Source organism: Scomber scombrus, unplaced genomic scaffold (assembly GCF_963691925.1).
Source record: "Scomber scombrus unplaced genomic scaffold, fScoSco1.1 SCAFFOLD_99, whole genome shotgun sequence".
NCBI lineage: Eukaryota > Metazoa > Chordata > Actinopteri > Scombriformes > Scombridae > Scomber > Scomber scombrus.
Window position 1 is genome coordinate 1 of NW_026910648.1, and position 11,502 is coordinate 11,502.

Below are 11,502 nucleotides of genomic sequence, written 5' to 3' on the forward strand. Positions count from 1 at the left end.
GGAGGAAAGAATGAACACATTCATACAGACATTATACTGATGGAGATACACGTCAGTTCATACAGTAACGGCTCAGTGAGCATCTCTTGTGGTCGCAAACATAATCCATTTTTTTTTCCCAGTAATGTAAAGACTTGTCCATCCGTAGACTTAGCGAACAGGTCATCCTTTCCATATTATGAATTAGGCATGGGTCGGTATGATAACCTTAGGCAAAAATATCACGGTTTCACAGTATTATGATTACAGCTCTAAAATGTGTTATTTTGAAATGTCTGTATTGAAAAAGAAAAAAAGAAAACTTTTCCATTGAACAGCATTTTATTTTTAAACAATATGTCACGACATAAATGAATTATTTTTAGAGTGATTAGGTAGTTTTAGTTTAGTTTTTTTTTTAGGGCTGGGCAATATATTGAAATTATATCGATATCGTGACATGAGACTAGATATCGTCTTAGATTTAGGATATCGTAATAGTCTTTTCCTGGTTTTAAAGCTACATTACAGCAAAATATATTATTTTCTGAACTTACCAGATTGTTCTAGCTGTTCTGTTATTTACTTTTTACCCACTTTGTCATTATATCCACATTACTGATGATTATTTATCAAACATTTCAGTGTAAATATTTAGTGAAAGCATCAACAGCCATCTCTATATCGATATCGAGGTATTTGGTCTAAAATATTGTGATATTTGATTTTGTCCATATCGCCCAGCTCTAGTTTTTGTAGATTTTTGGGGCCGATACCGATATTAGGGTATTAAAGAATAACATTCTCCGATATTGATATATTGGCCAATAATTATATGCAACAGAGACTTAATTTTTATAAAAATGATATCAGCGCACTGAAACGGTAAAGCTCACAGGGAAAGTGTAAATATTAAACTTTAACTAGGAAAACAGATTAAATAAAATGCTGCATACATAAAGATTATCGGCACATATCGGACGGCATCAACACCGATATATCCGTGTTATGATGCTGGGTTAGGGTTAGGCTGGATGTGTAAATAAGCAGCTGTTGGACAGATAATAACGTGTTCTGTGTTTCTCCCGTCCAGCCTCAGGACGCCAGCAGTCCGGTGTCTCTGCTTCAGGGGAAGATCGCCACGTTCGAGCCGTCGCAGCGTCAGACGGGAGCCGGCGTCATCCCCTGGTCGCCTCCCCAGGTCAACTGGAACCCCTGGACCAGCAGCAACATCGACGAGGGACCGCTGGCCTTCGTACGTCTTTAAAACTCATTTTATTCATTTAATCTGAACGGGTGATGCATCAAATTAAAGCTGCAACTAATATATTAACCTTCGTGTTGTTCTCCCGGTTAGAATTCACCCCGTCTGTTTTGACTGTTCCTTCCTTCCTCCCTTCCTTCCTTCTGTCTGTCCTTCCTCTCTCTTCCCTCCTTCTTTCCTTCCTTCCTCCCTTCCTCTTTTCCTTTCTGTCTCCCTCCCTCCCTCCTTCCTTCTTTCCTCCGTCCCTCCTACCTTCCTTCCTTCCTTCTTTCCTCTGTCCTTCCTTCCTTACTTTCCTTCCTCCCTTCCTTCTTTCCTTTCCTCCCTTCCTTCCTCCCCCCCTTTCCTTCCTTCTTCCTCCCTTCCTTCCACCTTTCCTTCCTTCTTCCTCCCTTCCACCTTTCCTTCCTCCTTCCTCCCCCCTTCCCTTCCTTCTTCCTCCCTTCCTCCCTCCTTTCCTTCCTTCTTCCTCCCTTCCTCCTCCTTTCCTTCCTTCTTCCTCCCTTCCTTCAACCTTTCCTTCCTTCTTCCCCCTCCATCCTTCATTCCTTCCTCCCTTCCTCCCTCCCTCCTTCTCTTTTCTTTCCTTCCTTCCTCCCTCCCTCCTTCTTTCCTTCCCCCCTTTCCTCTCTTTCCTTCCTTCCTCCCTTCCTCCCTCCCTCCTTTCTCTTTCTTTCCTCCCCCTACCTTCCTCCCTTCCTTCTTTCCTCTGTCCTTCTTTCCTTTCTTCCTCTCTTCCTCTTTTCCTTTCTCCCCTCCCTCCCTCCCTCCCTTTTTTCCTCCATCCCTCCTTCCTCCCTCCTTTCCTTCCTTCTTCCTCCCTTCCTTCCTTCCTCCCTCCTTTCTTTCCTTCTTCCTCCCTTCCTTCCACCTTTCCTTCCTTCTTCCTCCCTTCCTTCCACCTTTCCTTCCTTCTTCCTCCCTTCCATCCTTCATTCCTTCCTCCCTTCCTTCCTTCCTTCCTTGACTCGAGGACAACAGGAGGGTTATCAATTAATCTGCAGATGGATTTTATCTATGAAATAGTGGAAAATCCTCATTTTATTTCTCTATTTACTTTAACATGTTTTACACATTTTACAATCTGAAACCAACAAATAACTTTTTGAGTTTTAGCGTCAATAACAACTGAAATGTTTCATCGATTATGAAAGAAGCTGCAGGTCGTTTCAGCTTTTCATCAGTTATTGATTTATTGATGTTTCCTGGCATATATTATTTATTTATTTATTTTGCATGTTTTACCTGTAATATGACATCAGATGATCCAGAACAGACCAGCAGGTGTTCTATTTATTCTAGGGGAAACTAGCAGGATTCAGTTGGTTGTAATCTGCAAACTCACCACTAGATGGCAGTAAATCTTACACACTGCTCCTTTTTAAACTGTAGGTTTCAGGTTTTTCTTCTTCTGTTTTTGAAAACTAGGAAATGACTTCATGCAGCTTTCCTTAGAAAATATCAGACCAGAAAATCCTGAAAAATAATTTAAATGTGCAACAAAATAAACTGATAGATTTTATATGTTTGAATGACACTAATAATAAAGATTGATCCTGTAACTCACCTTTGTGGTTCTCAGTACGAACACAAGACAGCTTTTAAATGTGTTTAATGGGATGTTTCTTTATAACATGAAATATCTGAACAATTTTTTAAACTGTGTAATTATCTTCCAAAATAGAGAAAATTGTAATGATGTATTACAAACTGAACGGATAAACTTACTAATTATTAAAATTAAGTTATGTTGGTCAAAGAGCAAATGCATCATAGAACAGGTAATGTGAAAAATGACGAATATCCAAGCTGATTATCGTAAATCCTGCAAATAAAACCAATCTTATAATCTGTAAACATCCCAGAAAATTAGTTCTTAATAGGAAAGTGAAACCTGTTGTTGGTGTGAGTGTCAGTAGTTTTTACCCTTCATAATATTTGATTTGATTCCTCCCATCAGTGCACTCCGGAGCAGATCAGCGGCGAGCTGCATGACGAGCTGATGTACCAGCTGGAGCACGACGACAACCTGCAGAAGGTCCGTCTGGTTTCTCCTCTGCTGCGTTACACATATTTTACATATTTTAGCAGAAAGTATAAAAACAGAACGTTGTGTGTTTCAGATGCTGTCGGCCCGTGAGCAGCTGCCCGTCAAACAGTTTGAGGATGAGATCATGGCGGCCGTCGACTCGAGCCCGGTGGTGATCATCAGAGGAGCGACGGGCTGCGGGAAAACTACCCAGGTGCCCCAGTACATCCTGGACCGCTTCATCAAGGGGGGCCGAGCGTCAGACTGCAACATCGTGGTCACCCAGGTAACGCTCAGCATCCGACCGCAACATCGTGGTCACCTAGGTGCAGTGTTGGGGAGTAACAAGTTACATATAACGGCGTTACGTAATTTAATGATTCTTCTTCCCTCCAGCCCAGACGGATCAGCGCTGTGTCCGTGGCCGAGCGAGTCGCCCTGGAGAGAGGCGAGGATCTGGGGAAGAGCTGCGGCTACAGCGTCCGCTTCGAGTCCGTCCTCCCTCGTCCTCACGCCAGCATCATGTTCTGCACCGTCGGTACGGAAACACACAGTTCATTATTTATACTGGTGTTACTTTAACATCTGTACAGTATAGAGTCAGATTGTTGATGACTCAGCTGTTTTTCAGGTGTGCTTCTGAGGAAGCTCGAAGCAGGAATCAGAGGCATCAGCCACGTTATCGTCGATGAGATCCACGAGAGAGACATCAACGTGAGTCTCAGTGATTACCTCATCAGCTGGAGTCATGTCGAGGGTTTTGATTGGTTCGTGAGAGTTTAATGTGATGTCATTACAGACGGACTTCCTCATGGTTGTCCTCAGAGACGTAGTCCAGGCTTACCCAGAGGTCCGGATCCTCCTCATGTCGGCCACCATCGACACCACCATGTTCAGAGAGTACTTCTTCAACTGTCCCATCATCGAGGTGTTCGGACGCACCTTCTCTGTTCAAGGTACCTCTGACCCCTGACCCATTAAATATCTCCAACGTCTCGTTTAACCTTCGATCCTTCTCTGAAACGTCTCTCTGTGTGCAGAGTACTTCCTGGAGGATTGCATCCAGATGACAAACTTCATCCCTCCGCCGATGGACCGAAAGAAGAAAGACAAAGACGAGGACGGAGGAGACGAAGACGTAAGAAACATCAAACTTCTGATCAAGTTTCATCAGCTCGGAGCGTCTGAATAAAGAAATAACTGATCTCTCTCTTTCTTCTTTTTCTCTCTCTGTCTCTCTCTCTCTCTCTCTCTCTGCAGACGAACTGTAACGTGATCTGTGGTTCGGACTACTCGGCCGAGACGAAGCGCTCCATGTCTCAGATCAACGAGAAGGAAATGTCCTTCGAGCTGGTGGAAGCTCTGCTGAAATACATCGAGACGCTGCAGGTTGTTGGTGCTGTGCTCATCTTCCTGCCGGGCTGGAACCTGATCTACTCCATGCAGAGACACCTGGAGACCAACCCGCACTTCTGTACGTCCTCCTGTTACACATCAACAGTTATAACCCTTAGTCTGTTTTAATGACACATCTTTAGTATCATATTTAAACCTCAGATTCAGATGTTATAATTATAAAACAGTCAGATGATTAAGAACCAATCTGCTGCTTTAATGATTCCTCTCATCGTCTGACTTCAGGACTTTTGAGTAGGGATGCTCGATATTGACTTTTCTGCCGATATCCGATATTCCGATATTCCCCAACTTTTAATTTCTGATACCGATATTTGCAGGCTTTTTACACCAAAACTGTTACTGGTAACAACATAACATATCTCCTACTGTTGAATTAACACATTATGCCTAATTTTATTGTGAGGCTCCACTGGATGCAAACATAAATGCAACATGGCTTTCCACATGTAAACACTGTCTGTGCAAAATAAGAGAACAACTTCAACTTAAGTTATGTAAAAAAGTGCCAATATATCACTGCCATATTTTATTATGCTGCTTTGCAGTCATTTACTATCCGTAGGGACACTTGGAAATAGTTCCGAACCACAGACATAAGCCCCGTTTCTGGAGGCGGGACCTTTTATAGGAACGTCCTCTCACTCGCTCCTCTCAGCTGTTGTGTCTCCAGCAGAGTAGGACCCAGATAGGACCCAGATAGGACCCAGGTAGGACCCAGGTAGGACCCAGGTAGGACCCAGATAGGACCCAGATAGAACCCAGATAGAACCCAGATAGGACCCAGATAAAATGACAACGAGGAGGTAAACCTTCTGTTTGTGTGTTCGTGTACATGGCGGTGGACGCTATGAACTTGTTAGCCACGGTTAGCGACCCACGAGTCTAGCGTGTTGTTGTTATACGTCATCAAGCGCCGGTAAACGTCCCATGCTGCGTTCATGCAAGCTCGGAAATGCTGAAACCTACAGAACAAATATCGGTTATAAAAACCCGATACCGATACTTACCGATATTACATTTTTAAGTGAATATCGGCCTACTTTTGAGTGTTCATTTATGTGGTAAACCAAACAAAAAGACCTACTGAGACAGAAATAAACTAAAACACAAGATATAATGTGACTAAAAATTTAAAATGTTCTTGTTCCCAGCGAGTAACCGGTACCGGATCCTGCCGCTGCACTCACAGATCCCCCGAGAGGAGCAGAGGATGGTGTTTGATCCGGTTCCAGACGACGTCAGGAAGGTCAGAGACGCTGCAGGACACACACATTATAAAAGCTGCATATCAGGATTTATGATGTTTGAGTCATAGCAGTTTACAAACATCAGACGTCTCAACGCTGTCCAAAGAAAACTGTCTGTTCTTATTTAAATAGTAAAATAGTTTGTTGGTTTTTCATTGTGATGCTGAGAGATAGAAGAAGATAAACTAAATTCTGTCTGTTCTATTAGGGAGAAAAAAAAGTTCAGATATCGATATATATCAGCCGATAATCAGAATGATAAATATTACATATTTTATCACCTACAGTGTATTTAAGTGGACTTATACTAATAATGACTTCATTTAAAACATGTAAATGTTTCCTGATCCAACGGTCTGTTGTTGAATCATTGAACCTGCATCTTGGTGTTTCAGGTGATTCTGTCCACTAACATCGCAGAGACCAGCATCACCATCAACGACGTCGTCTACGTCATCGACTCCTGCAAGTGAGTCCATTGCTGAGTGTCTGAGTGTCTGAGTGTCTGAGTGTCTGAGTGTCTGAGCGTCTGAGCGTCTGAGTGTCTGAGTGTCTGAGTGTCTGAGTGTCTGAGCGTCTGAGTGTCTGAGTGATCTGTGAGCAGCAGTTTCCAGGTCAGAGCTCCAGCTGACTGTGTGTGTGTGTGTGTGTGTGTGTGTGTGTGTGTGTCTCTGCAGGCAGAAGGTGAAGCTCTTCACCTCCCACAACAACATGACCAACTACGCCACCGTCTGGGCCTCTAAGACCAACCTGGAGCAGAGGAAAGGTCGAGCCGGACGAGTCCGACCCGGATTCTGCTTCCACCTCTGCAGCCGAGCACGATTCGAGAGGTAAGAAGCTTTAATACTGAACCCGACTCCTCCAGAACCCCAACAACACATCATCAGCTGATAACACTGTGTGTGTGTGTGTGTGTGTGTGTGTGTGTGTGTGTGTGTGTGTGTGTGTGTGTGTGTGTGTGTGTGTGTGTGTGTGTGTGTGTGTGTGTGTGTGTGTCTGTCTTTAGGCTGGAGACTCACATGACTCCAGAGATCTTCAGGACTCCGCTGCATGAAGTCGCTCTGAGCATCAAACTGTTGAGACTCGGCGCCATCGGACACTTCCTGTCCAAAGCCATCGAGCCGCCGCCGCTGGACGCCGTTATCGAGGCCGAACACACTCTGAGAGGTAACACACACACACACACAGACAGTAACACACACACTCTGAGAGGTACAACACACACACACACACAGACAGTAACACACACACTCTGAGAGGTAACACACACACACACACAGACAGTAACACACACACTCTGAGAGGTACAACACACACACACACACACACACACACACACACACACACACACTAATCATTTAACAGAAAAATAAGCAGCAATTTCTTTGATCATTAAAAACAGTTTCTTTATCTTATCTGATAATAAACTGAATATTTTGGTGTTTTGCATTAATGGACAGTATGTTTCACTATTTTATAGACTGAACGGTTGATGTATTAATTGTGATATAATGGGCAGATTAATTAGAAATGGATCATTAATTACTGCTTAACACTGGTAGAAATCTGTAAATTATATCATAAAAGCTCATATTAAACTGTGTGTGTCTCTCTCTCCTCCTCTCTCTCTCTCTCTCTCTGTGTGTGTGTGTATCAGAGCTGGATGCTCTGGACTCCAACGATGAGCTGACTCCTCTGGGTCGGATCTTGGCTCGGCTGCCCATCGAGCCTCGCCTGGGGAAGATGATGATCATGGGCTGCATCTTCCAGTCAGTTCTCCTTCACCTCCCTAACCTTAACCCTCCCATCCATCAGCTGACTTCCTGTTTGTGGCCTGTGTTTAATCGTACCTCCGTCTCGCCCTCTAGTGTCGGAGATGCCATGTGCACCATCTCGGCTGCTACGTGTTTCCAGGAGCCGTTCATCAGCGAAGGGAAACGTCTCGGCTTCGTTCACAGAAACTTTGCCGGCAGTCGTTTCTCTGATCACGTGGCGCTGCTGTCCGTCTTCCAGGCGTGGGACGATGTCAGGTCGGTGTCTGTCATATTAGAGGTTAAAGGGCAAGTTTATCTGTCTGTAATGATTCCTCCTGTTCATTATGACCATTAGAAGATCCCTTCATCATGTTTACTGTAATGATTCCTCCTGTTCATACTGACCATTAGAAGATCCCTTCATCATGTTTACTGTAATGATTCCTCCTGTTCATACTGACCATTAGAAGATCCCTTCATCATGTTTACAATGGAAGTGATGGAGGACTAAACCCACAGTCCTCCTTCTGTGGAAACATGGATTTAAAAGTTGATCTGAACTGTTCTTTTAAAGGCTCTTTCATTGGATAGACAGACCAACTAAGATTCACTAAAGTTTGTTAAGTACATTTTGACTTCATGTTGTTTTCAGGATTAACGGAGAGGAGGCAGAGAGTCGTTTCTGTGAACACAAACGTCTCAACATGTCGACTCTCAGGATGACCTGGGAGGCCAAAGTCCAGCTGAAGGAGATCCTGGTCAACGCTGGATTTCCTGAAGGTACCTGAACGCACCACTGATCCACTCTGGACAAAGTCTTCCTGTTTTTAAGAAATGTAAAATGTGCTCCTCTTCCTCTTCTTCCTCCTCATCCTCAGAGAGTCTGATGACCCAGATGTTCAACACGGTCGGACCAGACAACAACCTGGACGTGGTGGTTTCTCTGCTGACGTTCGGCTCGTACCCCAACGTGTGCTACCACAAAGAGAAGAGGAAGATCCTGACCACCGAGGGACGCAACGCCCTCATCCACAAATCCTCCGTCAACTGTCCGTTCAGCAGCCACGACATGACGTACCCGTCTCCGTTCTTCGTCTTCAGTGAGAAGGTAAAAACTCACCTCAACTGTTACTGCTACTACAACTACAACTACTACTACTACTTCAGACAGTTTTTATACATTGACACAGGAAAACAAAATTGCTGCACAGTGCAAAAACAAACAGATACAACTGGACCTCATAAAGATTAGTTCAGCAGTCAGACAGCAGAGGGGATAAAGGACTTGGAAAGTCGGTCACCCTTACATGCAGGTTGGCATAGCGACGCCCTGAAGGCAATAATGTAAATTCACTTCTTAAGATTTGCCCGGAAGTATTCAAAATATTGTGTGACTTCCTCATGACCTGTAGTTCCCATAAGGAACCGAGGTCTCTCTGCTTAAGTCCGATGATCTTGGATCAGGTTCTCACGATACTGTTGAGACTGTTTCTGTCCTTGAGTGAAAGATTATTGAACCAACAGATAAAAGAGTAGTATGTTTGTTTTTTGTGTTTCAGATTCGAACCAGAGCGATCTCAGCTAAAGGGATGACTCTGGTGAGTCCTCTGCAGCTGCTGCTGTTCGCCTGTAAGAAGGTCAACTCCACCGGAGACGTGGTGGAGCTGGATGACTGGTGAGAACCCACACAGCACCGTACGCTCTCAGATCTCTGCAGACGCTCTGGATCATGATGTTTAATCTGGTAAATCTGTGCAGGATCAAACTGACCATCCCCCACGAGGTGGCGGGCGGCATCATGGCTCTGCGGGCCGGTCTGGAGGGTCTGGTGGTGGAAGTGACCAAAGACCCCGAATACGTCCGACAGATGGATCCGACCAACGAACACCTGCTCAACGTCATCAGACTAATCTCCAAACCGTCAGCAGCTGGAATCAACATGATGGCCACCAACCAGAGGTGACGACACACAGAGCGCCTTAAAGCCCTGATGGCAGCAAATATCTCACAGATATTCAGCTTAACGTCATAAAGAAATCAGACTGATAATTATCAATTTAATAGTTGGCAGCTTTAATCAGCCAATCATCACAGCTGTATTATTTAGTTCTGACAGGTTTCATTCACAGAAACGTTTCCAAAGAGAGAAACAATGAGACTCATCAGAGATTTAAAGCTTTTTTCTGACCTGTCGTCTCTCTGCAGGATGGGAGACGGTCCTCGCCCTCCAAAGATGGGACGCTTTGAAGGAGGAGGTGGAGGAGGAGGAGGATACAGAGGAGGAGGTGGAGGAGGTTACAGAGGTGGAGGATATGGAGGAGGGGGAGGAGGAGGATACAGAGGAGGTGGAGGATATGGAGGAGGGGGAGGAGGAGGATACAGAGGAGGTGGAGGTTACGGAGGAGGAGGAGGAGGATACAGAGGTGGAGGTGGAGGTGGATACAGGGGAGGTGGAGGAGGATATGGAGGAGGAGGATACCGAGGAGGAGGAGGAGGAGGAGGGGGTGGGGGTGGAGGAGGAGGGTACAGAGGAGGTTATTAACATGATAACATCATCAACATTCACTCATTTATAAAAGCAGCAGAATAATCTCACATGAACTGTTGATTTTCTTTAGTTATGAGAAATAAAGTTTAAAAACATGTTTAATAATCACGTGAATCTGGAAAAATGTGATTTTTTTTCTGTACTTGTTTTATTAGAAACGTGTTGTTGATGTTTTTTGATTGTAATGTTTATTTTAATTGCTGTTTTGTCCCCAATAAAACTTTGATATTCACAGTTGTAGAAAGTAACTACTTTATACTTCCACTGCACTACACAGAGGGAAATATTGTTCTTTACTGTAGTACTGTTTGAGGTACTTGTACTTTACTGTAGTACAGTTTGAGGTACTTGTACTTTACTACATTACAGTTTGAGGTACTTTTACTTTACTGTAGTACAGTTTGAGGTACTTGTACTTTACTGTAGTACAGTTTGAGGTACTTGTACTTTACTGTAGTACAGTTTGAGGTACTTGTACTTTACTGTAGTACAGTTTGAGGTACTTGTACTTTACTGTAGTACAGTTTGAGGTACTTGTACTTTACTGTAGTATTTCCATGTGATGCTACTTTCTACATCTCAGAGGGAAATATTGTACTTTCTACTCCACTACATTTATTTGACAGCTTTAGTTACTTTTCAGATGCAGATTTGACACAATGGATAATATAACAAGCTTTATAAATACAACACATTGTTAAAGATGAAACCAAAAAGCAGTGTGTAGTCGGCTCACATTTCAGATGTCTATGAGTTGTTAACAGCTCCACCAAATACTGATTTTCCCTCTAAAATTCTCACATGCTTTCATTTCAATAAATGATCAAATGATCCAATATTTCAGCAGAAATCAAAGATTAGAGAAAAAGTCCAAAAAGTGAAAACATGCATAACATCTGGCAGGAACATTGGGAGGAAGACACCTTTATATGATACACTGACTGAGTCCTTTGTGTCCTAACCTGAGACGAGCTATAATATTTATTTCCCTCTGGTTCTTTTTCCAACTTGTCTAACACTAAACAGAAGAGTTACGCAATGCACACAACCACAAACAGCTGAGCATGTATTGCTGCAGTGTAATGAACACAGGGAGGAGCACCAGGAGTTGGCGAAGTAAAACTGGACATGACATTAGTGTTTCACAATAGGGAGTCAGATTTAGATTGAATCTGCAGACCCACAATCCAGTCCAGTAGATGGCGGTAAATGCAACCTGTAAGCTGCAACCGCCAATAAAACCACAGAAGAAGAAGAGCTTC

At 43.7% G+C, this 11,502-nt stretch overlaps 1 protein-coding gene across 1 annotated transcript; it reads left to right on the top strand.

Annotated features, from left to right (window-relative positions):
• Positions 1 to 1,072: 1,072 nt before the first annotated feature.
• dhx9 (DEAH (Asp-Glu-Ala-His) box helicase 9) lies at positions 1,073 to 10,472 on the top strand (the record flags this gene model as incomplete). Its single annotated transcript, XM_062415290.1, is given in 19 exon segments — positions 1,073 to 1,234; positions 3,204 to 3,281; positions 3,367 to 3,558; positions 3,669 to 3,810; positions 3,904 to 3,986; positions 4,072 to 4,228; positions 4,313 to 4,410; positions 4,533 to 4,746; positions 5,843 to 5,937; positions 6,334 to 6,407; positions 6,616 to 6,768; positions 6,945 to 7,105; positions 7,596 to 7,707; positions 7,807 to 7,968; positions 8,345 to 8,472; positions 8,571 to 8,800; positions 9,252 to 9,367; positions 9,451 to 9,651; positions 9,898 to 10,472. Coding segments are annotated over 19 exon segments (2,895 nt in total), but the record flags the coding sequence as incomplete, so codon positions are not given.
• Between the last annotated feature and the right edge of the window lie 1,030 nt (positions 10,473 to 11,502).